The following is a 27,681-nucleotide window of genomic DNA, read 5'->3' as shown; positions in this document are numbered from 1 at the left end:
TCTGTACTTTCATAATATGTAAAAAAAAATTATTTGACGTTGCCTCAACAAGTCCATCCTCCCCACGGCCAGTCACATATTGTAAACAAAATCATGTTTGAGGGGAGGGGGGGCCCAGGGGAAAACCGGGGAAACCCACCCCTCACCACCTTACCCAATTTAATTTTTTTTATTCAGATAATGGTTGAAGAAGTGCGTCTTTAGTCGACGGCGAAAGATTGGATGTGTTTCGGCTGTCCTAACTGGGGTGGGTAGTTCATTCCACCATTGTGGGGCAAGGACTGAGAATAGGCGACTTCTCTTTGATGACCCTCCCGGAGCTTGGATAGGAGTAGGTCTGAGGCGGCCAGAAGATGCAGAGCGTAGGGGTCTTGAGGGTGTGTAGTTAGAGACCATTGACCGGAGGTAGGCGGGAGCGGTTCCCTTTGCCGCACGGTATGCTAGGTCGAGGGCCTTGAAGCGGATTCGTGCAGCAATGGGGAGCCAGTGCAGGTCCCTAAGAAGTGGGGTGACATGGGCCGACTTCGGTAGGTTTGAGATCAGGCGGGCCGCTGCGTTCTGAATGAGTTGAAGAGGCTTAGTGGCAGTGGCCGGGAGGCCAGCGAGCAGTGCGTTGCAGTAGTCAAGGCGGGAGATGACTGTTGATTGGACGAGGAGTTGGGTGGCTTCTTTTTTCAGGAAGGGGCGGATCCTTCTGACGTTGCTCAGGAGGAATCGGCAGGTTCTGGTTGTCGCTGCGATGTGAGCAGAGAAGTTCAACTGGTCGTCGAGGACAACACCAAGGTTCTTGGCGGTCGGGGACGCGGTCACAGCTGCATTCTCGACTGTGATGGAAAGGTCGGTCAGGGCGGAGGATTTGGCCGGCAGGTGGAGCAATTCTGTTTTACTTAGGTTCAGTTTGAGGTGGTTGGTCGTCATCCAGGCGGAGATGTCGGACAGACAGGCCGAGATCCGCTCAGAGACGTGGATATCTGAGGGAGGGAAGGAGAGGAAGAGTTGAGTATCGTCGGCATAACAATGAGAAGCCATGAGACGTGATAATGTTACCCAGTGATTTAGTGTAGAGGGAGAAGAGAAGGGGTCCTAAAACCAAGCCCTGGGGGACACCCGTCCACAGGGGGCAGGTGGCCGACAGGGTCCCTCTCCATGACACTTGGTAGGAGCGGTCATTGAGGTATGATGACAGCCATGTCAGCGCAGAGCCAGCCACTCCCATTCCTGCGAGGGCCGCGAGGAGGATCTGGTGGTTGACTGTGTCAAAGGCTGCAGATAGATCTAGGAGAATCAGGACAGAGGAGAGGCCTTTCGCTTTTGCTAAGTGAAGTGCCTCTGTGACCGCAATGAGGGCTGTCTCTGTGGAGTGACCAGTCCTGAAGCCTGACTGATTAGGGTCTAGGAGGTCATTCTGTAAGAGATAAGCAGTAAGTTGGTTGGATACAGCACGTTCAAGTGTTTTAGAAAGGAAGGAGAGAAGAGAGACAGGACGGTAGTTGCCTATGACGGTAGGGTTCAGGGATGCTTATGACGGCGTTGCTACCTTTGCTCGACTCCATCCCCTCATCCACTAAATAGTTTTTTTTGTGAACAAATTAATTTTTAATATCTTAACAGGCGGGCATTCCCAATACATATGCATAAATGTACCACTATCACCGTTTGTACATAAGGAACATCGAGAGTCTTGTTTAAGCCCCATACGGTTCAGTCGAATAGGAGTTAGGTAAGTCCTATGAATAAAATTAAGATTAATCTGTTGATGATCCGGGTTATGTGACGATAGCCGAACGTTTGCCCAGACTTCAGCCCAATCAAAATCTACTTCCAAGTCTGGTATATCCCTCCTCCAAACTGAGTCTAGGGGAAGGACTTCATACGAAGATGTAAGTAAGTGACAGTAAAAGTCAGAGACAAAACCTCTCGATGTCTCCCTTTCATAAAATAATTTGTGATATCTGTGGTGCTCCAGTGGTACCTTTTAATGGGACTCCATGAGCCTTCAAACATGCTAATAACTGTCTGTAGAAATAGTATGTGGAACTGGTGAGGTTAAATTTGTTATGTATATCTTGATAGCTACAGAAACCCCGTTCGTTGAAGATATCTCCCAATGTATGTATGCCATTCTTTTCCCATTTGGGAAATTTGATAGGTTGTTGTGCAATAAGGAGTGTATTGTTATTAAATATGGGAGAGTGTCTATGCCATTTATGTTGGTTAGTAAAAAAAAATTGTGTTTCACGCCATATCCGGATCATATGTGTAATAATAGGGCCAAATTTCATGTTGCATTGCTTAATTGATAGGTTGGTGTATACTACATCCTGCAGTCTATGTGGTGCCACAATGTTTTCTTCTAATATTCTCCAGGATACGGATGCTTGAGAATCAAACCAGGTGATCAGTGGTCTTAAAGAGTACGCTTTAAAGTAGTAGTAGAAGTCTGGAAATGCTAGACCTCCGTCGGCTTTATTTCTCTGTGCGGTGGATCTTTTTGTTTGTTGTTCCAAATAAATGTATATGCGGCGGAATGTAATTTTTTCCAGTAACCAGCAGGGGGGGGGGGTGTAACAGTAGCATTGAACTGAAGAAGTTGATTCTAGGTAAAATATCCATCTTAACTATTGATACTCGGGCCTGTACTGAGTTTTAGAGCTGCCGCGGTATTGATGTTTTCCTTACCGCACAAATTTGCAAAATATTTCCTACCGCCGCGGTTATTACCGCACGCACACAAAAAATTAAAAAAAAAAGTTTGAATGCATTTTTTTTTTAGTAGTAGTCTACTCTTTATAGCATATAGCCTGCCTCTAGTCTAAATGTCTATCTTTAGAGGATGACTTTGCAGCATGAATATTGTTTGGGATTCCGCAAGCACGCATTAGTTATTGAAAGTGAAACACGGATTCGAAGTTTCCCCTCTGGTCGTGCGCAGTTCACTCGGTGTCGCGGGCAGGGGTGGTTACCCCTAACCCCCCCGACCCTTTCTTATTATTATTACTATAAAGTTACTACTTTATAATAAAGGCATTCGTTTTGTGGCATTAACATTATATAGTTATACGTTCAATAACATCAGCGTATTTACCGGACCATAGCAAGGCAAGCAATACTCTATTCATATCTCAGTTCCTTTCTTTGCTCAGAGCGTGCAGAGTTGTCCCATTCTGCGGTCTGTTAATAAAGTTTTCAATCAGACAAGTGTATAGAACGAAGGGCTTTTATTATAACATTCGTTGCAGACAGTAAAATCATTATGTCTCGTTTAGTACTCCTGAGGAGCGATGGTAGTCCACTCCGGCGGAGAGTTAAAGCTAACGTTATTAGCCGTGTTGTGATGAGCTGACATTCAGGACGTAAATGACGCTACAACGTGTGACGCGTCTCTCTTCTGACCAATCAGTGGTCTGCAATGTTTCACGTGACTTTTCTGGTACCCAATAGGGTCGCTTGGAACCTCGATAGAGGAGTAGGGTATATCTGCAGAGCCGCAAGCCCAACGAGAGGAGGGTAATTTATTATTATTATTATAAAAAACAGCGGTGACGCGGTATTCAGCCTACTCTGCGGTGGCCGTGATGTAACAGCGATACCGCGGTAATGCGGTAATCGTGGCAGCTCTACTGAGTTTTTAAGTTTTGACCACCTGTCAAAGTCATTTGTGATCCTATCTTGGATACCTGTATAATTATACTTCACTGTTTGGCATATAGTGGGGAATATTTCAACTCCAAGACATCTAAAGTGTTCTACCATTTGTATATTTTCTGGAAGGAAGGTAGCCTTTGCAGTGACATTAAGTGGAAGGAAGGCCGATTTTGGCCAGTTTATCCTAAATCCCGATAGATTCATTAAAGTTTATACGATATGGTGTCCATGCTTAACAAAGATTAAAAGGCTGTATATAAACTATCCTGCACGTTGTGCTGCCATGTATTTAACGGCTTCATCAGGCGAGTTGAGGAAAATCCTTTCTCCATGTTTATCAATGATGCAGAGCCTTGCAGGGTACAGTAGTGTGGGATTGTATTTTTCCACATAAAGTTGAGACATCACCGTCTTGTACTTGGCCCGCAAGAGCACCACATCCCGACAATAATCTTCGAAGAAGTATATTGATACATCCTTGTATTTCAGGCTGCCTTTCGCCCTGCGTGTCTCCCGAATGATCAATTATTTTATTCCGACCTGACGTAGGACAGCCATAATCACTCTCGGTTTGGCGTTGTTGTCGTTTTGTCGGGTCCCCAGTCTGTAGCACTGTTCCACTTCGGGTGCCATAGGAAGGATAGCTGTTCCCAGGATTTTATGTAATACTGCCGCAAACGCTTCGGGATGTGTGCAGCTCACCGACTCGTCCAGCCCAACTATACGGATATTCAGCTTGCAAGATTGATATTCCAGCTCGAATATTTTAGCCTTTTGTTCCTCGTTGTTTCGCTTAAGCTCAGCCGTTAGCCTATCGTTGAGATCCGTTATGGATACGTTCATCATTTCGAGTCCCTGCTTGTGTTCTTCATTGTTTACCTTTATCTTATCCGTTAGCTTATCGTTGATATCAGCTATGTCTCTGTAGATCAGTTTGAATCTACGTTGGTGTTCTTCCAAACAAGTTTCCACTGCTATGGTGCGTTCGATATGTGCATCAGCAGCTACCCTTAGCGCTTTGATATTGGATTCGATAGATTCTTTGATAGCATCTACTTTGTCGGATATTGTCTTCTCCATCGATTTGACTAGTTTAGTGGTTTCCCGGACAATAAAATCTGTATCTGCGGAGGTGGTAGTAGCGGTTGGGGATGAGGCAATCTCGTCAATTTCCTCTGCTATCTTACGCACGAAACCCGAAACCGTAGAAGGGTTCTCTGAACATGGTTTTGCAACCGTTCTATCTTTCTTTGCTGGCATCTCGATTCTTTCAGTCAATATAGTTAGTAGTGCTGTCAGGCGATTAACATTTTTAATCTAATTAATTACAGGTTTTGTAATTAATTAATCTAATTAATCGCATTTTAATCGCATATTTATATTTCATATTCATATAAATATTTAAAATTCAAGGACATTACATTATTGTGGCAGGTGACTGATCAATTAAATACACCAAGAAGAATGCTTTAGAAATCAATTTTATTAAATAAATAAAATAAATAAAATGAAAACATACCTCTCAATAAGGTAACATTTGTTGCTGATACAGCTAACAGTTTACACTAAGCTACAGTATCCTCAAATCAGGGTCTACTGCAGGGTCTACTGCAGGATCTAGTGCAGGGTCTACTACAGGGTCTACTGTATGCATGACATCTATTCCTCAGCTTGTTTACATTGTCTGAGTGTAAGGCTGCCCTCTTCTTTTGGACTATGTGACCTGCAAGTGAAGAATGCTTTAGAAATCAATTCTATTAAATTGAATAAATAAATAAAATGAATGAAAACATACCTCTCAATAAGGTAACATTTGTTGCCGATACAGCCAATAACAGTTTACACTAAGCTACAGTATCCTCAAAAATCAGGGTCTAGTGCAGGGTTTACTACAGGGTCTACTGTATGCATGACATCTATTCCTTGAGCCAATTGCTAAGACAAACAAGCTTCAGCTTGTTTACATTGTCTGTGTGTAAGGCTGCCCTCTTCTTTTGGACTATGTGACCTGCAAGTGAAGAATGCTTTAGAAATCAATTTTATTAAATTGAATAAAATAAAATGAATGAAAACATACCTCTCAATAAGGTAACATTTGTTGCTGATACAGCCAATAACAGTTTACACTAAGCTACAGTATCCTCAAAAATCAAAACAGCCCACAGCAAGCTACAGTGTCTGGGGGCATGACTACAGGGTCTAGTACAGTGTCTACTACAGTGTCTGGGGGCATGACTACAGGGTCTAGTACAGTGTCTACTACAGTGTCTGGGGGCATGACTACAGGGTCTAGTACAGTGTCTACTACAGTGTCTGGGGGCATGACTACAGGGTCTAGTACAGTGTCTACTACAGTGTCTGGGGGCATGACTACAGGGTCTACTACAGTGTCTGGGGGCATGACTACAGGGTCTAGTACAGTGTCTGGGGGCATGACTACAGGGTCTAGTACAGTGTCTGGGGGCATGACTACAGGGTCTAGGGGCATGACTACAGGGTCTAGTACAGTGTCTACTACAGTGTCTGGGGGCATGACTACAGGGTCTAGTACAGTGTCTACTACAGTGTCTGGGGGCATGACTACAGGGTCTAGTACAGTGTCTACTACAGTGTCTGGGGGCATGACTACAGGGTCTAGTACAGTGTCTGGGGGCATGACTACAGGGTCTAGTACAGTGTCTGGGGGCATGACTACAGGGTCTAGTACAGTGTCTGGGGGCATGACTACAGGGTCTAGTACAGTGTCTGGGGGCATGACTACAGGGTCTACTACAGTGTCTGGGGGCATGACTACAGGGTCTAGTACAGTGTCTGGGGGCATGACTACATGGTCTACTACAGTGTCTGGGGGCATGACTACAGGGTCTACTACAGTGTCTGGGGGCATGACTACAGGGTCTAGTACAGTGTCTGGGGGCATGACTACAGGGTCTAGTACAGTGTCTGGGGGCATGACTACAGGGTCTACTACAGTGTCTGGGGGCATGACTACAGGGTCTACTACAGTGTCTGGGGGCATGACTACAGGGTCTAGTACAGTGTCTGGGGGCATGACTACAGGGTCTAGTACAGTGTCTGGGGGCATGGTCTACTACAGTGTCTGGGGGCATGACTACAGTGTCTACTACAGTGTCTGGGGGCATGACTACAGGGTCTAGTACAGTGTCTGGGGGCATGACTACAGGGTCTAGTACAGTGTCTGGGGGCATGACTACAGGGTCTAGTACAGTGTCTGGGGGCATGACTACAGGGTCTAGTACAGTGTCTGGGGGCATGACTACAGGGTCTACTACAGTGTCTGGGGGCATGACTACAGGGTCTACTACAGTGTCTGGGGGCATGACTACAGTGTCTACTACAGTGTCTGGGGGCATGACTACAGGGTCTACTACAGTGTCTGGGGGCATGACTACAGTGTCTACTACAGTGTCTGGGGGCATGACTACAGTGTCTACTACAGTGTCTGGGGGCATGACTACAGTGTCTACTACAGTGTCTGGGGGCATGACTACAGTGTCTACTACAGTGTCTGGGGGCATGACTACAGGGTCTAGTACAGTGTCTGGGGGCATGACTACAGTGTCTACTACAGTGTCTGGGGGCATGACTACAGGGTCTACTACAGTGTCTGGGGGCATGGTCTACTACAGTGTCTGGGGGCATGACTACAGGGTCTACTACAGTGTCTGGGGGCATGACTACAGGGTCTAGTACAGTGTCTGGGGGCATGGTCTACTACAGTGTCTGGGGGCATGACTACAGGGTCTGGGGGCATGACTACAGGGTCTAGTACAGTGTCTGGGGGCATGACTACAGGGTCTAGTACAGTGTCTGGGGGCATGGTCTACTACAGTGTCTGGGGGCATGACTACAGGGTCTACTACAGTGTCTGGGGGCATGACTACAGGGTCTACTACAGTGTCTGGGGGCATGACTACAGGGTCTACTACAGTTTCTGGGGGCATGACTACAGGGTCTACTACAGGGTCTGGGGCATGACTGCAGGGTCTAGTGCAGGGTCTAGTGCAGGGTCTACTGTATGCATGACAAATCTATTCCTTGAGCCAATTGCTAAGACAAACAAGCTTGTTTACATTGTCTGAGAGTAAGGCTGCCCTCTTCTTTTGGACTATGTGACCTGCAAGTGAAAATAGCCTCTCACATGGCACAGAGGTGGCAGGAGTAGCCAGATATTTGCGAGCAAGAGGAGACAGCTGTCCATAGGCTTTTGCGTGAGCTGCCCACCACTCCAGTGGACAGTCATTCATTCCGATGCTGGGCTCAGCTTTGTAGAGGTCTAATTGTCCTGACAGTACCCTGACTTCATCTGAATCAGAGTCTGAAGACAGCAGGAGGAGGGTCCTCTTCGCTGGTGGCTCGTCCTCTGTGGCTTGTGGAGCAGCTTTGTCTGCTTCTGGTCCTGGCAGCATCTCTTTAAGCCAGGTCCACACCTAATAAGAGGGACAATTAATTAGTTGCATAGGACTTTTCATGACAGCCTAAGGACTTAACACTGGTCTTCTCATTCACACACACACCTCATCCCTCTCGTCCTTTGGTACGCTCTTCAAGTCCTTGAATCGCGGGTCGAGGGCTGTAGCCAGCTTCAGCCATCTGTTGTTGAGGGTCGCTTTGCGTGCGTCCAGGTCCTTCGTGAAGCTGGCCTTGAACTTTACCATGTAGCCCGGATCCTCCTCGTTGAGGTCCATGATGCGGTTTAGGTGGCAGAGTGCGGGGAGCACCACAGAGCATGAGACGTAGGTTTCCCCTCCAAGGAGCTCAGTCACATACCTGCAGTGAAACAAGAGAGCGAGAGAGAAAGAGGTGAAGGTGTGTGTATGAGAGGGAGATAGGTGTGTGTATGGGGGAGAGAGGGGGGGTGAGGTGTGTGTATGGGAGAGAGATAGGTGTGTGTATGGGGGAGAGAGGGGGGGGGTGAGGTGTGTGTATGGGAGAGAGAGGGGTGAGGTGTGTGTATGGGGGAGAGAGGGGGGGGGTGAGGTGTGTGTATGGGAGAGAGATATGTGTGTGTATGGGGGAGAGAGGGGGGGGTGAGGTGTGTGTATGGGAGAGATAGGTGTGTGTATGGGGGAGAGAGGGGGGGGTGAGGTGTGTGTATGGGAGAGAGATAGGTGTGTGTATGGGGGAGAGAGGGGGGGTGAGGTGTGTGTATGGGAGAGATAGGTGTGTGTATGGGGGAGAGAGGGGGGGGTGAGGTGTGTGTATGGGAGAGAGATAGGTGTGTGTATGGGGGAGAGAGGGGGGTGAGGTGTGTGTATGGGAGAGAGAGAGTGGGGTGTGAGGTGTGTGTATGGGGGAGAGAGAGAGAGGAGGGGGGTGTATGGGGGGAGAGAGAGAGGGAGAGACACTTACCTGCAGGGCTCAAGTACAAGCTCCAGCTTCTTCAGTTTGTCACACTCTGTGGGGGTCAGCATGGACAGCTTGTGGTTCTGTTGGGCCAAAGTGGCAGTCACAGCCTCCTGGTTCCTCAGGTACCGTGAGATCATGGCCAGTGTCGAATTCCACCTTCCAATTCAATAAAATAACTATTAGTCCCACTGGGGGTTGTTAATGCAGCATGATGCAATTGTACAGAACACAAAGAAATAAACACACACACACACTAAATTTACCCTAAGCATACAACAGGTAGTTAAACAGTCTCACCTTGTGGATACATCTTGTATCATGGGCTCTTTTGCTTGTCCGAGGGCAGTCTGCTGCTGCTGCAGTTCTTCTGTACTGGCAGGGCTGTGCTTGAAGTGGCCTACAATCTTGCGGCACTTTGCCAGGGTGGTGTCAAGGCTTCTGTCCTCAAGGGAGACTGTGATGGTTCTTTGCAGCACGTGTGCAGCACGTGTGCAGCACATGGCATGTGCTGGAACGGCATATAGCGCGCTGCTGCTATCATATTACGGGCAGAATCAGTCCCAATAGATGTGACTTTATCTTTTATATTCCACTCCTCTATTACTGTGTTGAACTGTTCAGCACACGCATCGGCGAAATGGCGGCCCACAGTTTTGGTCACCGTTAATGCAAATGATTGCAGTTTCCACTCAGTATCGATCAAGTGCACTGTGACACCCAAATAATTATGATTGCCCACCGACGTCCAGTGATCACCCGTTAGGGCCATTGGGCCAGCCCGTGCCAACACTTCTTCCCTCGCCTCCCTCTCTGTGTCATACATGTTGTGGATCCTTTTCATCACTGTAGCTCTCGAGGGTAGCTTGTAATTTGGGTCAGACGACGCTATTCGAAATGACTCCGCTAAACCCTTATCTTCCACTATAGCTATTGGCCTACAAGATTTTGCTATCCACTTCGCGACGCTGTTGGTTAGTTTGTCTGTGGTGGATTTACTCAACCGTTTGCCTAACGGTAATTCTCCAAGAGTGGTTTGACGAAGCGTGCGAGTTGCTCTGGAGCTAACGTTAGCTACACTGGAGCTGCTCGAACAACTTGCCTGGACATGTTTAGCGTTCATGTGATACGTTAGACTAGAGCAGCTTCGGTGATACGCAAATTCTTTTTGACATAAGCTACATATTACAATGGTCTTGTTTACTGTCCCATCTATATTCTTTTTGAAATTGAACTTGCCGTTCATAGGTCCCAGGAGTATCGCCTCGGGTGATGCTGACATCTTGTTCCAGCTGAGCTAATTCCTTTGTGTGTTTGTTTTGTTTGATAGACGACGCATGTGTGAAGTGACGATCAAGTAGGCTACGGGTCATTCAATGGGCCAAGTTTAATACGCCCAACTCAAGCGTGGATTTCAAAATAAAAGCGCACCGATTTGCCACTTGTCTAAAGTAAATATAGGTCGGCTGTAATTAATTTTGCGTCAATTTTCATAACGCGATAATTTGCTGTGTAATTAATTAATCTAATTAACGCGATAAACTGACAGCCCTAATAGTTAGTTGATAATCTCAGTTGATAGGAACCACGCATTGGCTTGCGTGCCTTGGTTGCTCATCATTGAAACAGCGTTTTTATGGGGCAACTGGGATGGAGTTTGTCTCTTCCGAGCGCCAGTGTACTAGGCTTGTCTCCACGAATTCTCGTTCATATCTGGGGGATGATAGCGGAATAGATCAAAGCATTGGTAGAGAGGTCTCACGCCCTTGGGGTGGGCCACCGGGCGCGGTGCTTTGTGTTCTGACCATCTTGGTGGTGCCCTCTGTGATGTTTTAGATCGACACGCGTACCTACCCCCCTCCTGTGACTGGGGATGGCGGCGTGATTAGGACACGGGACTGGGGGGCTTCCGGTATGAGAGCGGAAGAGTAGCACGCATGCGGTGAGGCTCCTGGTCAAAAGAGCGAAAAACGGAGAAATAAGGACCCGAAAAGTGACAAAGTGATCAAAAATCAAGATGCAAACGAGAAGGAAGGAGGAGAAAACAAATATGAAGGAAAGAGAAATGGAGAACTCACAGGAAGAGGAGAGTTCGATGGAGCAGAACCCACGAGGCGAGACCGAGAAGGAGCAGGTGGAGGAAGGGGGAGTCTCGGCTGAGACGGACAAGGAAATGCCAGGATGGGCCGTGCTCATGCAGGCCAGGATATTGGCGACCATAAAATTGAACTCGGACACGATGCATGAAACTGAACTCGGACACGATAAGAAATGATATTGGGAAGTTACGGGAGGAATTGAGGAAGGAACAGGAGGACTTCAGAGGTGAAATGAATACAGAACTCAAAAGGGTGGATGAGAAGATGGCGGAACAGGACAGAAACGTAACAGAGGTACAGACTAGAACGGCGCAAATGGAGGAATGGAACACAGAGATACACGAGGTGTTAACGTGTGCGATTCAAAAACAAGAACAGATGGAGACAAAGATATCCGACATGGAGGGGAGGTCACGGAGAAATAACATCAGAATATGGGGATTGAAAGAAGGAGTCGAAGGGGAATCGGTGATCCAATATGTGGAAGAGCTTATCAAGGAACAACTGAAGGAGACGGGACTGGAAAAATGGAGATACAGAGGGCCCACAGGGCGTTGGCTCCGAGACCGAAACCGGACAGACCTCCGAGGGCGGTGATTATTAACTTTCTGAGATTTGAGATTAAGGAATTGATACTCAGAACTGCGTGGAACAAGAAGATAGAAATCGAGGGGAAAAGACTGTCGTTTGATCAAGATTACTCGACAGCGGTGGCAATAACACGCAGGTCCTACGCGGGACTGAAGAGAATTCTGAAAGAAAACGGAATGAAATTCCAATCACCCATGACCTCGCTAAGGATTCACTGGAAGGAAGGGACGGTGACATACGCGACGGCGCGGGAGGCGGCGGAGGAGATGAGGCGACGGGGGATGCAGATGGCGGAGGACGGAGAGGGAAGGGGACAGGAGGGCCAGACGTGGAGCCTGCAGCAGAGATTGGAGGGGGCACGCAGATGGACCAGAGTGGGAGATCGAGGCCCGGGAGAGGAGGGAGGAGAGAGGAGAAGGCCGAGGTGAGACGTGACAGACCGAAGGCGGAGACGGACGAGGAGGCCAGAGACGGAGAGGAGAGGAGGCGGGAGGAGACGAACGGATGAGTACACGCACAAGAGATTGAAAAACTATCCAAATAGAGACAAAATATAGAAACTGAAATAACATATACATAAACACACATTCCCAGGTAGAGGCAGGATATAGGAACGAACATAACGTATACATGGACACATAATACACAGGCTGACGGAGGAAATAAATGGAAATATAATTAGGTATGATAGACGGAACACAGAACATATTGAAACAAGTACATAGACACACGCTGAGAGTAACACAGTTGGAAGGGATTAAGGGGATAAATGGACATCACATAGAAAATAGAGAGGAGGAAAATAAAATAAAAAGGGGTACACAGAAGACACCACACACGGGTTTGGGAGGAAAGAGGGACATTGGAACATATGAGCCACATTGAGAGGGACCTAGGAAATGGGGGTCTTTGATCAGAATGAAGGACAGAGCGCTTTTGACCAGGAGCACGACAGCAATAAAAACAGTAAGAAAGCTGGACAAATATGACGAGCGGTTGAGGGTAAAGGTTTCAAACCCCCAAGCCGTCAGGAGGAGGCCTCTCACTAGGAGAGCAATTACTCCTCACCCACCAGCAGGGGACAGGGGGGGACACAGGGACCCCCCGAACGCCTTGGGAGCACTTTATGTAAAGTTTTTATTTTATTTATGTTAATCATTATATGTATTCGGTGAAGAGAGCGGAGGCTACAACCGGAGGGGGGAATGAATGTGACATGGGGGGGACTGACAGACGAAAGAAGAAGAAAGAGGACAATGGTTAAAGGTATAAAAATGATGTCGTTAAACGTTAATGGAATGAATAATGTGATAAAGAGGGGCAAAGTGATGTTGAAATGTAAAAAAAGTGAGATGGAAGTGATTTTTCTGCAGGAGACACATTTGGTAGCACAGGATCATGAGAAACTGAAGAGGTTTGGATATGAAAATGCATACTATAGTTCCTTTAAACGGAACCTGAGGAGAGGAGTAATCACGTTAATCAAAAACAGTCAAATTTGAATTGATCAAGGAAGTAAGAGACAAGGAGGGAAGGTTTGTTCTGGTGAAGGGAAAAATGGAGGGTCAAATGATTACGTTAGTGAATGTTTATGCACCCCCAGAGAGTGAGAGGGATTTATATGAGACCATTTTTGATATGATAGTGATGGAACTAGAAGGGATATTGATATGCGCGGGAGATTTTAATGTAGTACTGAATCACGACCTAGACACCACGAGTACTAGAAAAGGACGGGCACCAATCAGTAGATATATGAATATTCAGATGACGGAAATGGGAATTACAGATGTTTGGAGGGGGATGCACGCCATGGACAGGGAATACACACATTACTCACACCCGCACGTGACATATGCGAGAATAGACTACTTTTTGATGACGACAGGGGACAGTTACAGGGTACGGGAGAGCAGAATAGGAGTAGCGGACATATCGGATCACAGTGCCATATATCTGACAGTAGATCTAGAAGGGAGACGGAGGAACACGATCTGGAGACTAAATGTAGGAATATTAAATAACAAGGGGGTGGTGAGTCAGATCAAGGAGGAGATAGCCAGGTATAAGGAAGAAAATGACAACGGGGCGGTAGATCCGAACATTCTATGGGACACACTGAAGGTGGTGATAAGGGGGAAATTGATGGAGAAGACAGCAATGCTGAAGAAGGCCAGAACGGAGACATATCACAATCTGATAGGGAAGCTGAAGAAGCTAGAAGGGAGACACCAGATATCAAAAGAACAGGAAACGCTCGGAGAAATCAAAGAAGTAAAGGCCAGGATTAATAGGGAATTATTGACGGAAATAGAAAAGAAAGCGAGGTTCATGAAACAAACGTACTATGAAGGGGGACCAAAAGCGACCAGACTGTTGGCTAGGAGAATTAGGATGCAACAGAAGTTGAACACGATACACACAATAAGGGATATAAAGACTAATGAAATATTGAGAGACCCAGCTGAAATAGAGAGGACATTTAGAGAATACTATGAGAAACTATACACACAGCCAAAAGCAGCGGGAGAAGAGGAAATAGAAGCATATCTGGAGAAGCTAGAGTTACCATCGATAGGGAAAGAACAGAATGAAGAATTAAATAAAATAATTACGGAACGAGAACTGGAAGAGGCAATTAGTAGAGCTAAAAACAACAAGTCTCCGGGGAGCGACGGATTCCCATCGGAATTCTACAAGACATTTAGAACGGAATTAGCACCCATGTTAGGGGCGGCGTTCAGACACACGATGGAAGAGGGAAAAATGCCCCCCTCGTGGAAGGAAGCCATAATCACCACGATACCGAAGGAAGGGAAGGATAGAGAATTATGTAGTAGTTTCAGACCTGTGTCCATACTCAACGTGGATTACAAGATGTACTGTATACATCGATAATATCAAAGAGATTTGAGACGTTTATGCCAGACATTATAGATGAAGATCAAACTGGATTTATTAAAGGGAGACAGACACAGGACAACGTGAGAAAGACATTACACATAGTAGAGGAGATACAAAAACAAGGTGGTAGCGCGGTACTGATTAGCCTAGATGCAGAAAAAGCATTCGACAGTGTGAGCTGGACATTTTTATATAAAACATTGATGAGGTTCGGACTGAATGGGAGGGCGATGAAGATGATCAAGGCGCTATATCAAGAACCGACAGCGAGGGTTAAGGTGAATGGCAGCTTGACGGATATAATCAGATTAGAGAGGGCTACCAGACAGGGATGTTGTCTCTCACCGACGCTCTTCGCCGTTTTCATAGAACCACTGGCACAACTGATCAGACAGACCGAGGACATTAAGGGAGTAAGGATAAAGGGAACGGAATATAAACTAGGCCTATTTGCGGACGACGTGATAGTATACATGAGGCAACCAGACAAGAGCTTCCCGGCACTGATGGATCTACTGAAGGAATATGGCCACTACTCAGGATACAAACTAAACGTGACAAAGACACAGACCTTAGCATGGAACTATACCCCAACGACGGAAATTAGGGAACAGTACAGGATAAGATGGGACATGGACAAGATTAAATACTTAGGGGTGAACATCACGAGAGGGGTGGGGAAACTGTTTGAGGCGAACTATACACAGATAAATCAGAACATCAAGAGAGACTTAGAGAGATGGACAGTAATGCCCTTGGACTTCAATTCAAGAATAGAGGTCATCAAAATAATAATAATAATGACTTGGATTTATATAGCGCTCTTCATGGCACCCAGAGCGCTTCACAGAGTCCATTATTCATTCATACACAGTCATACCGGTGGTGGTAAGCTACAATTGCAGCCAGAGCTGCCCTGAGGCAGCTGAGGAAAATGAACATACTATCAAGGTTACTGTACCTATTCCAGTCACTACCGATACAAATACCACAGAATAAATTCAGGGAGTGGGACAGACTGATATCGAGGTTCATATGGGCGGGGAGAAGACCACGGGTCAGATATAAAACACTACAACTACCAAAGGAAGAGGGAGGGATGGCAGTACCCAGCCTACAAGATTATTACTATGCAGCACAACTGAGAGCAGTGACGTGCTGGTGTAACGACAGATATGAGGCAAGATGGAAAGACATTGAAAAAGAAGGGGAGGGATACAAGGTACAAGCTCTGGTGGGAGATAGGGAACTATTTAAAGAAAAAGAGGGACTATTAGATCCAATCACCAAATGCACCTTGACCATATGGAACAGAGTAGTAAAAACACACAAATTGGAGAAGCAGTCAGGGGTTCTGAGATGGGTAGCACATGACAAGAGATTCAAACCAGGGAGGTTAGACCATGGATTCAGAAGGTGGGAGAGGGGGGGGGGGGGGGGGGGGGGCAACAGCGATATGCAAAATGATAGAGAAGGGGGAAATGCAGACACTACAAAAATTAAAGGAGAAATTTGGACTAGAAAACAGGGACCACTTCAGATATCTACAGGTTAGAGACTACTACAACAAAGAAATAAGGGGGGCCAAAGACGAAGAACAGAATGGAATAATAAAGATGATAGTATGGGCATACAAAGGGGGGCAAGGAAGAGTAATATCAGCAATATACCGGGCTATAATGAACAGCAAGGGACACACGACCGATTACATAAGGGAGAAATGGGAGAGAGAGCTAGAGATAGAAATAACAGGGAAGGAATGGGGGAACATATGCGAGGTGCAACATTCAACAACAGGATCGAGGATATGGAAAGAGTTTGGATGGAAAAACATAATCAGATTCTTTATAACCCCAGAGCTGAAGGGAAAATATGCACCAACACAAAGAGCATGCTGGAGGATGTGTGGGAAGGAGGGGGCAAATCACACGCACATATTCTGGGGATGTCAGAAGCTGAAGGGGTATTGGGAGGAGATAGGGGAGGCAATGATCAGAATATTAGGATACAGGTTACCACAAACAGGACTGGTGCTTTACTTAGGAGACCTGACACACGAGGGAATACAAGGGGGGGACAAATATTTAATAAAGATAATGTTGATAGCGGCCAGAAAAGCAATAACGAGACTGTGGTACAAGGAAGACCCACCGACAATAGCACAATGGGTAGGAATAGTGGAAGAGATACAGGATATGGAGAGGATAACACACATGCTGAGGTTACAGGAAGAGAAATTTGGAGAAAGATGGGGTAAGTGGGAGGATTACAAGGGGAACGAAAACGACATCACAGAGGAAGAACCAAATACACCACAAGAGGGCGAAGGGTAAAGGAGGAAAGAGGTTCAAAGAGGGTCTCTGAACCCATGTCACACACTTAATGTTTTCTAATTTTATTTTGGTTTAAGGTATGACAACTGTTTTATGTTTTTTATTTGCTTAAGTCAGTATTTTTTATTTTTCGTCTTTTGGGTATTACATTTTTTCTTTATTATTTATGTCTGTTTAATAGTGTTGTTGAGGTTATTGTATATGTCGTGTTGTTTGTCTATAAATGTTTAATAAAAAAAATTAAGTTTAAAAAAAAAAAAAGGACACAGGACTGGTTCTGGTCGCGCCGGACCAGGTCAGTTAACCCGTTGTCCGCCGGGGCGCAGATCTGCTGTTCTGGTACCCTGAGGGACTTGTGCTTTTTCAGGGGAAAAATGCCTGGTCGGCCCGGGCGTTGCAGGGTTTGATGTTATGGTGGTGTTCGTGGTTATGTCACTGCGTGTTATCCCTCACTGTTGCTTGGTCCATATTGTGTTGTACCTTGCGCTGTGCTAAAGGAGCCTGGTCCTTCTCCATTCTTTTTTCGCCCCTCTCTTCTCCTGCTTGGCGGGGCTGGGATGGGGCTGTCGAGGTGGTTCTTGTACCCCTCTAGCATCCCTGTGTACGTCCTGGTCCGCCGGGCCCAGGTCCGAACTTGTTCTCGTCGACCTGTTGGCCTGGGTTAACCCCTTCTTGAAAACTGGAACACTTGTACTACTGTAGCCAGTGTATACCCGCAGTTGTGTTTTGGAGTTTTGGAGTTTTTTCTTGGGGGGTTATAGGAACAACCGCCTCATGTTAGAACCAAGGTGGTGGTTGGTTTCCAGGTGTGTTGGTAGCAGAGTCGACTCTCGGGGTAGGCCGGGCTTGGCCCTGTCTGCCTCTGAGTGTGCCCCCGCACCTTTCATGACGTCTGCCAATCATGTCAGCCTTCTCTGCCTCGGCCCCTCTAGAGGGTCAGGGTTTTTTGTGGAGGCTGCGACATGGTGCACAGCATACCATCCGCCGGGGGTGCTGTTTTCAGCAGACCCCTTTTGGCGCCTGTCTAGTCCGCAGTGCTACAGGCTCAGGTCGAGTGGCCTGTTGCCTGGATTGAGGGATCGACCTCTTTTGGGGGTTGTCTCCCCGGTGCGCTGCCTGGTCCCGCTGTGGGTGTAGCCTCTTGAGTGCTTCAGGGCAACGTGCTGTAGGGGGGAAGGGCCTGCTCTTGGATGGGCCCTGTCCGAATACGCTGGCGATGTGGGGGGTGGTGTCGCTAGTGACCGCCTGGTGGGGTCTCGATGCTGCGGCGTCGTTGGCCTCACCAGGCCCCCTTTTCCAGGGGTTCCAGTCCCTTCCTGGGGCTGGATCCTCCTTCGTGCTCTGCTGCTACGGCCTTGCCACAGGGTTGGGTTTTTGCCCTTGACCCCGTGATATTAGGGGTTGTAACGTTTTTTTTGAAATTTCTTCCCGTTCGTTCCCTAGTGGCATATGGGTTGCGCGTTTGTGTAGTCGTGGGTTCTTCTGTGGGAAGGTAAGTCCCACGGTCTGCTCACCCTGTGCGCTTGAGTTGCTAAACCCCTCTTTGCACAGTCGGATCCGTTCCCTCCCGTCCTCCACTAGGGGGGTCCGGGGGCTCGGGTCCTCCCCGGTTCTGATGGTTGTGGGGGGCCTCAGCGGGTACATTTGTCGAGCCTCCGCTCTGCTCAGCTCCTGTATTCCAGTAGGCGCAGAGCGGAGCTATACGATCCTATAATGTACGGTTATATCTATAACCATAGTTATATGAGTATAGTGACGCTCTGCGCCGGACTCACTGAGGACCCTGTGGTCTTCGCCTTGGTGGTGAAAGACTTGGGAAGGAGCTGTTAGTATGGCCACACCCCTGCTTATGTAGAATAGCGGATGGGGGTGTGGCCAGGCGAATAGGTGTGTAAAGGTGCATGTGGAGATTTATTCAGTGCATAGACTGATATAGGGATATATTTCCTTTTTATTTAATTTTTTATCTACTTTTTCTCCCCATTTTCTATTTTTCTCACATCCCAATTTCGTGTTATCCAATTCTACCCTCCCCTGTCTCGAACGTTGTTAGACCATGCCTCCCACTGGTCGGCTGCAATGTGGACGAAGCCTTGCATCACGTGTCCCCTCCGGTACACGAGGAGGCAGCCGTCGCATCTTTTCACCTGCACAGCACGATCTCTCAGTGGCGAGGAGTAACGCGTGGGAGGCTCACGCTGCCCCCGATACTTCCTGATTCTACTGTACAGGCGCACCAACCGACCTGTAGGAGTCGCTGTCCACAACGTCCGATCCCCACCCACCGGCTTTCCCACCCCCTAATACTGCCAATTGTATTAGTATGAACGACCAGTCAAGCCGGAAGCAACGCAGAGAGCTGGGCCCGCACCCAGCATCTCCTGCGTTAGTGGCGAGCGCCTTGCCCACTGCGCCACTTAGCCACCATGATCGTTATTTCCTTTATTCGCTAGTGGTATTCATAATTCATCCAGGAAGGCTCCGGGCGCCAGCTGGACCCTGTCTGATATTGCAACGCCTCAATACCGCCCCCTGGTGGATTTCGGGCGAGTTGCACTCTACTCTAAACCGGATGTGGCGCTCTGTGCATCGGGGAAAAAGTTCCGGCAGAGCTATCTTGTTACGTGGATCCAAACACCTCGAGTGCATTGGATCGCTTTCGAGACGCAAGAATCAATATGCTTTCGGCGTTTATTGCATCGTACAAACGGAAAATGGATCTAGCAGATCAAAATCAAATAATTGGAATTTCTTTTCTCCAGACTCATCGGCCACAGGTAAGAGGAATCTAACGTTAATTCCAGCTCAATTGTGCATTTATTTCATTGCAATCCATCTGATCAACGTATGATGTCGTACTAAAGAAAGCCGTTACTGACAATCAAGGAATCATAAACGACCCCCCCCCCCCCTTTCCTTCACGCATGATGGAGCATAATGTATAGCGATCATATGCATTTGAATTTTTTAATATAGCGTGTATAGGAATGAAACGCCACGATTATGTATAATATGCATCGGGGCCTATAACTCGCGTTCTAGGAATTACTGCTCTACACTATAAAACATACTTATATTCACGACGGTACTAACACGACAATGTATGAATGGAAAAATATAACGTTCCCACATCCGGAACGATAGATACCCGATGTTGAATGGGCTATAGTAATGTCGATATAGCTATAATATTTAAAAAGTTATAGCCCTGCAAAGAAGGTGAGCGACTCCATAGGGTTACAGCACTGGCAGAGAGTGGTATAAGATGGGCAAACTGCGTGGCAGACAATGTGTTAAGAGAAAGAGATCATAAAAAAAGATATATACATTCGAGGGGGAAGAAACTGTACATTGGAGGGGGTTGGGTGGGGGGGCTTGGACATTTACCGGGGCCAGTTTCGAATTGCAGCCACTCGTAGGTGCTCTTTGAGAGCGGTTTTGAAGGGGGGTAGGGATTCACATTCTTTAAGGCTGTGGGTAGGGCATTCCACATTGTTGTGGCATAATTGTGAAACGTGTTTAGTCCCTTGTTTGAGCCGAATCTGGGTTGAACATGATTTGTGGAACTCCCTCTGGTGTTGTGGTCATGGAATTCACTGACCTTTAGGAAGTATTTCGACGTATGTACATGGGTATCTTAGTGGTGTAGTGTATCTTGTAGACCAGGCCCATTGCAAGTTGCTGTACTTAGTCGTCTACTCTAAGCCATCCTAGGTTGTCAAAATGGGCAGGGGTGAGGTGGGTTTTAGGAGTAAGGTCAAGCAGTAGTCTGACCAGTTTGTTTTGTGATGTTTGTAGTCTTGTTTTTAGGGCCTTTGAGGTGCTTTGGTACCATGGGGTGCAAGCATAGTTGTAGTACCCTTGTATGAGTGTTCCTGTTAGAGTCTTCAAGGTATTCTTGTTTACCAGAGGGGAGATCATAAGTCAAGTTTTTCAAGTAACATTGCCACATTTAGCAGAATTAACTAAATATAAGGGTGATGTAAACTTGATGTTTACGTCTTAAGATTCACTCCCTCCTTAAGAAGATTCACTCCCTCCTATTTAGTTGATTCAACAACAATAAAGCTGATGCTGCAAGATTACTTGAAAGGAATACGTTGAGACCACGTTTTTTGATAGTGTATATGTTTGTTTTCAGGTACCCCTGAGTTCATTAACCGAGGCGCCCAGGCTACCTGTAAATTTGAGTCACTTGTGAACCAGATCCAGAAGAATGGGAAGGATATTGATGCTAAGTTGCAATCCATCGAGATGGCCAACTTGTTCAAATTTCCTACCCCGGACAAATCAAATGACTTACCAGGTACAATGTGAATGAATGTGAAAAAAATACAAGGATATTGTATTATTTTCAATGCTCTCATCTGCCTCTCTGCACCTTTTCTGGTTCCAGGAGTGAAAGACTTCTGTGAGCTGATTGAGCAAGAGAGGGCTAAGAATGTGAACTTGCTGATTAGGAAATACATGGCCATCGGGCCCCTTCTAACCAAGATCGAGAGTTTGATCATGCAAACCAGCAGTGGCAAAGCCAAGCGCATGGCCCAGTATTATACCTACTGGGAGCGCAAGGTGTATGACTCCCTTACTAAGATGGTGCTGAGGTAATACGGGAGAAAGATCTACAAATAAAAACAATAATAATCAATGTTTGAAATCAATTACAATATGTTAAGCCCTGGCGATGTATTGCCTTACTGCCTTACTGCCTTACTGTCACACTTAGGAATATCCAAGCCTTCAACACAGCCTTGATGGGAAACACCCCTCTTTTCCAAATTGAAACCATCTTATCTGCCCCTGAGATTGTGCTGTATCCCAAAAGCAATGAGGTCTACAAGATGATCATGCACTGTGTGATGGACTGTGTTGAGAGCACCACGGTGAGACACCATCTCCTTGTCTTTTCACTATATTTCTGATCTTTAATGTTATGTGTCATGTGTTACTGACAGTATGAATTGATTCTGTGCCCCTCCTTCTCTCCTCAGCGGTTTGTACGGTGGATGCGTGGGACCTGTATCGAGTGTCCTCCACAACGTGTGGATGGAGAAGACGAGTTGGTGATGGTCAGCTTCTACAGCGAGGTGTGCCAACAGCCTCAGGTCATGGATCGGGCCATGGCCGTGTCCCAGAACGTCCAGCGTCTCCTCGGCTCTGTGAGAGGCTACCTCAACTGCTGGAAACACTACCAGCTCCTTTGGAAAATGGACAAAGCCATCGTCATGGAGAAGTTTGCAGCCAAGAAGCCGTCCTGCATCATGTACGATGAGAAGTTGCAGTTCTATGCCCAGTTCAAGCAGGAGGTGGCACTGCAGCCGCTGATCAAGGATGAGCACATCATCCGTCTGAACCTGGGACCCCTGGCCCACACGGTGCAGGAAAACGCACAGGCCTGGGTTACCTCATTGGGCAGGCTGCTGAACGAGTCCGCCAGAGACGACCTCTTCAACCTAAGAGACGAGCTACGGGTACTGGTGTTGGATTTATGCTGCATCTACTGTAGATGCTGTCAGTATGGATCAATAAGCAGCCTTTTTGTTGTTGTCAGGACAATGTAATTATTCCACACTTGTGTTTGTTTGTGTGAATAGCACCTCTCAGAGAGCCTGAAGCAGGACCCCAACACCCTGGAAGACTTGAAGTTTGTCCTCAGCACCATCTCAAACATCAGGGACATGTCTCTGATTGTGGAGATGAGGTTCACCGATATCCAAGAGAGATACAGGACTCTGGCCATGTACAAAGTGGAGGTAGGGACATATGGCTAGCATAGTTTGTGTAGAGCTTAATTATTCTCTCTGGATGAGTTTAAGTTCATATTGTGTCCTTTGTTGAATTGCTTGGCCTGCCTTTTATGTGTAGGCCACAGAGGAGGAGCTTGAGCTAGTGACCCGTATTGGCCAGATGTGGAGTGACTTATTTACAGAGGCCCGGCTAGTGGATCGAAGCCTAGGACGGGTCAAGAAAACCTTCACTGAGGTGAGACAGCTCAATTATGGTTCTCATGCATCCTGGAGAACCTGAAAAGAGAAGAGTTGTTTTCTAGTCATGGAACTCTTGCGGTCACGAATGGGCACATTCAATTTCATGGCCATTATTTATCGAGATATAGTGAGAATAGACACACACACAGGGACGAAAACATAACTTTAAACATAACACAATTTGAGTGTGAAACATAATGAGAGAGTGAAGATGTCATAGAAAATCCTTCAAAAGTCTCAAGATTAACCATAATTTGATAAATCTATCCCAGGCTAGTTTTCCACTCAACCCCCTTTAGTTCTAATGAGCTCCCTAATGACTCACAGCCGTAAAATAAATGTACCACATTACATTACACTACATTATGTACCACCACAAAGTTCAAACTACCCCCCCCCTAAAATTGTTCTTAGGCACGTACGAATGGCAGCTGTTCTTAAAGTGAATATGCATGGTGGCTGTACATTTACAATTGGCATGATTAACACAGCAAAAATACTATATAAATCCAGTTGAAGTGTTGTGTGCAAAGCAACAGGAAGAGGAATTCCACGTCATTCAAAAAAGGAGTAAAGAGGAAAAATAACTTCACAATTGCTGGAATAGCGCTGCTGTCTGAGCTGACCGAAACGAAGAGCATCATTTCCCTGAGCGTCAGCAGTGACATCAAAGGAACGGCAAAACAACACGAGTGGCAAAATAATTAGCTGTCACTTTATTTGAATTGAAACAAAGAGAAAAAAAGATTTTGACATGATACTGGACTGCAAGAGATGTATGCAAGTGCCAGTCGATCGTAACAGCAATGAGGTGGATAAGTCTCCATCTATAACATTAATTAAAGAATATGCTTTATTAGAAGTGGCACTGTATGGTCTTTAGATAGTGATCAAAGTCAACTTGTAGCTCCACCCGCATCTCTGATGGAAATATATTCTAAAATCAAGCATCCTTTTGTACCTTATTGTTAAAGGTCTAGTCTACCTACTCCCAACACAGTCCCAACACATCTATGGGTTCTGCCTGCTTTTTCGTTATGAATTTAAGACACTATCACATTCACATTATCAATAAATAATAATAAAATAGATTAAATGCAGTATTGATATGCATATCTATCGTTCACCTATATTAAAACTAGTGCTTCCAAAGGCAAGGCAAATGATTTATGGACTTCAACATGGTTGAGCAGCAAGAATGTTGTGCGTATCTTAGTGTGTCATGTCCGCAGCACATTACATTTTGATCATACCAAACAAACAAATCCAAAATAAGAGAATAAGGTGAATGCCACACAATTGCTTAAATTGTTTGTACACCGTTTAAGATCATAATTGCATGAGGCCCATTGACTCCTACTTGTCTTCCAGATCACTAAGGTACAGATCGAGGAGTATAAACAGGAGCTGTCTATCTTCTCTGAGAGCTTCATCAAGTATGGACCAGGAGCTTTAGGAGATCGTTTGGAGAAAGGTCCCATAGAATCAAAGCCTCCTCATTTATTGCATCTGAAACAAAAATAATACGTCACTGGATTTAGTCTTTCTTTCCCAATTAACAAAGCTTTCTCTGACCTTTTTTTGCAGGAATGTCAGTAATGGGATCGTACGAGACGGAGCTTGCTAAGATGGAGTTGGGGCGACATGAGCTGGCAAATGCCGAGAAGCTTTTTGACCTGCCAATCACCGTGTACCCTGAGCTGCTCAATGTGCAGAAGGAGATGAAGGGTTTGAAGCAGATCTACGAGATCTACAAAGCTCAGAAGGTCAGAGTTACTCTGTGTTTTATGAAGGATAGTAACTAATGCCTATCTGGAAATGCTCTCTCTCTCTCTCTCTCTCTCTCTCTCTCTCTCTCTCTCTCTCTCTCTCTCTCTCTCTCTCTCTCTCTCTCTCTCTCTCTCTCTCTCTCTCCTCTCTGTGTTTGTAACAGATCATTGTTTGTGTGTGTTTTCCATTGTCCAGGCTGCGAAGACAGAGTGGTCACAGACCCTATGGGTGAACCTAAACATCCAGCTGCTTCAGGAAGGTATTGAGGGTTACATCAAGAGTCTGAGACAGCTCCCCAGAGACGTGCGGGGACTGGCCCTAGCCTTCTTCTTGGAGGGCCAGATGAAGGAATTCAAAGAGTCCCTGCCTCTTCTGCAGGACCTGAAGAACGAGGCCCTCAGAAAAAGGTTTGTCTGTTGCATGGACACAAGAATGCACTGGATTGGATTTGCCCCCTAAATTGAATGAATGGAAGGTTAAAGGTATCGCAAGGTACGCTACTGTTCCTAATTTATGCAAATGGATTGTCGTCAGCTTGTGACTGCAACTTGTTCTTGTTTGCGGATGACTCAGCCCTGCTGGTCTCTGACAAGAACAAGTTACAGGTTGAAAAAACCCTCAGCTCAGAACTTGGCAGAATCTGCACCTGGTTCGCTGATAACAAACTATCATTACACCTGGGTAAAACAGAGTCCATTCTCTTCGGATCAAATAACAAACTCAGCAAGACCGATGGCTTCTCAGTTACACTGGGTGACAATATTGTCACAAGGAAAGATAAAATTACCTACCTAGGTTCCATCCTAGAGGCAAATCTTTCCTGTGACAAAATGGCATCCAATGTAATAAAAAAAGTCAACCAACGAACTAGATTCTTGTACCGGATCTCCTCTCTGGTAAACAAGAATACCCTGACGACTCTGGCAGGAGCACTCATTCAAGGGTACTACGACTATGCTTGCACCTCATGGTACCAAAGCACCTCAAAGGCGCTAAAAACAAGATTACAAACATCACAAAACAAACTGGTCAGGCTACTACTTGACCTTACTCCTAGAACCCACCTCACCCCTGCCCACTTTGACTACCTAGGATGGCTTAGAGTAGACGACAGAGTACAGCAACTTGCAATGGGCCTGGTCTACAAAATACACTACACGACCAAGGTACTTTCCGGGTGTAAGGCAGACTAGAATCTGACCAAGAGCGAGTAGGACTCAGATCACACAGAAGACACTCTCTCCTCTCATTGAGAGGGGGGGGGGGGGGGAGAATGCCACACCATCATTAGCTTTGGCTAACGCGAGGAGGGTTAGGCTAAAGACCAGGCCTGAACACTATTGGACTGAATAACAAAAGGACGATAGACGAACACACCGAAAGATCATTAGAATAGACTCTTCAAGGACGATACAATTTGATAACATCTGATTATGAGGTTCTGTTTATAGCAATAAAACAACGCTTTTCCTCATAAGGTATTTCACGGTGTCGAAGTGTCGAATTCTTACGGAGGTGGAGAATTAGTATGGTTTATGAATTGCACTAACGGGGGAGATAAGGATCTTATCAGCCAGTGTCGGAGAGATGTCAGGACTATTAAAATGACACAACGCAGAGGAATTGGATGGAGAGCCAAAACAGATGAAGACGTGATACTGGCCAGTTTGATCAGGAGACGCTCTCTCCCAGGGCTGGCCGGCCTTGCTCGATCATGATTCTCCCACACACGATGACTGTTGTCCACTGTCGCCCCATTATTGAAAAAGTCTTTATCCGTTGTTCTTATCTCTTGCAAATCCGGCTGTCATCATCGGCAACCAACTGTTCCCGTTGTTTTTATCTCTTGCAAATCCGGCTGTCATCGGCAACAACTGTTAGATCCTGATCAAACTGGCCAGTATCACGTCTTCATCTGTTTTGGCTCTCCATCCAATTCCTCTGCGTTGTGTCATTTTAATGGTCCTGACGTCTCTCCGACACTGGCTGATAAGATCCTTATCTCCCCCGTTAGTGCAATCCATAAACCATAATAATTCTCCACCTCCGTAAGAATTCGACACTTCGACACCGTGAAATACCTTATGAGGAAAAGCGTTGTTTTATTGCTATAAACAGAACCTCAAGCTAATGATGATGTGGCATTCTCCCCCCCCCCCCCTCCTCTCTGTGATGAGAGGAGAGAGTGTCTTCTGTGTGATCTCAGTCCTACTTGCTCTTGGTCAGATTCTAGTCTGCCCTACACCCGGAAACACCGTTCGACTTATAGATGTTCGTCGTCGCAACGACGGCCCCGCCTTCTGCTTGTCATGCGACGTGTTGTCATGACAACTGCGTTAATAACCTTTACACACTTCACGTTTCATTAAGATGAACCTCTCTCCCTCCTGCCCTGGGAGACACTCGCTCTTATCTCAGATGTTCTTACAAGGAATGTCAACAAACATTCGGCTGGCTGCTAAACATTCTGCTGGCTACTGCCTCTGAACCGCTTCTTCTATCACCGTCTTCCATGCACATTTCGATCACCGTTTTAGCTGTGATCATCTCCCCCCAATCTATACATCACATACATTGAAAAAGCACCCCAAATCCTTCACCATGTACATGTCAAAATACTTCCCAAAGGTCAGTGAATACCACGATCACAACACCAGAGGGAGCTCTACAAATCATGTTAAACCCAGATTCGGCTCAAACAAGGGACTAAACACGTTTCGCAATTATGCCACATCAATGTGGAACGCCCTACCCAAAGCTGTAAAGGAATGTGAATCACTACCCACTTTCAAAACCACTCTCAAAGAGCACCTACGGGAGACTGCAATTCGAAACTGGCCCCTGTAAATGTCCTAACCCAACCCCCTCCAATGTACAGTAAATGTCCTAACCCAATAATACACGAGACCCTCTTCTTGGGACCAAGTAAGGTTTCGTCGATATTCCAATGTACAGTTTCTCCCCCCCCACCTACCCAACCCCCCC

The 27,681-nt window shown here is 46.3% G+C and overlaps 1 protein-coding gene across 1 annotated transcript in view; it reads left to right on the top strand.

Annotated features, from left to right (window-relative positions):
• Nucleotides 1–27,681, top strand: part of dnah10 (dynein axonemal heavy chain 10) — a gene marked incomplete at both ends in the record, with an annotated part of 111,143 nt that overhangs the window by 31,910 nt on the left and 51,552 nt on the right. The window contains 9 exons of the mRNA XM_084307884.1: nucleotides 21,081–21,245; nucleotides 21,336–21,543; nucleotides 21,666–21,822; nucleotides 21,931–22,410; nucleotides 22,534–22,692; nucleotides 22,805–22,921; nucleotides 24,298–24,400; nucleotides 24,514–24,692; nucleotides 24,892–25,103. Coding sequence (XP_084164010.1) covers nucleotides 21,081–21,245; nucleotides 21,336–21,543; nucleotides 21,666–21,822; nucleotides 21,931–22,410; nucleotides 22,534–22,692; nucleotides 22,805–22,921; nucleotides 24,298–24,400; nucleotides 24,514–24,692; nucleotides 24,892–25,103 — 1,780 coding nt within the window. The remainder of the gene's footprint in view (nucleotides 1–21,080; nucleotides 21,246–21,335; nucleotides 21,544–21,665; nucleotides 21,823–21,930; nucleotides 22,411–22,533; nucleotides 22,693–22,804; nucleotides 22,922–24,297; nucleotides 24,401–24,513; nucleotides 24,693–24,891; nucleotides 25,104–27,681) is intronic.

The sequence above is a fragment of the Notolepis coatsorum genome (genome assembly GCF_963971535.1).
Source record: "Notolepis coatsorum genome assembly, chromosome: 1".
NCBI lineage: Eukaryota > Metazoa > Chordata > Actinopteri > Aulopiformes > Paralepididae > Notolepis > Notolepis coatsorum.
This window is presented reverse-complemented; position numbering and strand designations above follow the sequence as displayed.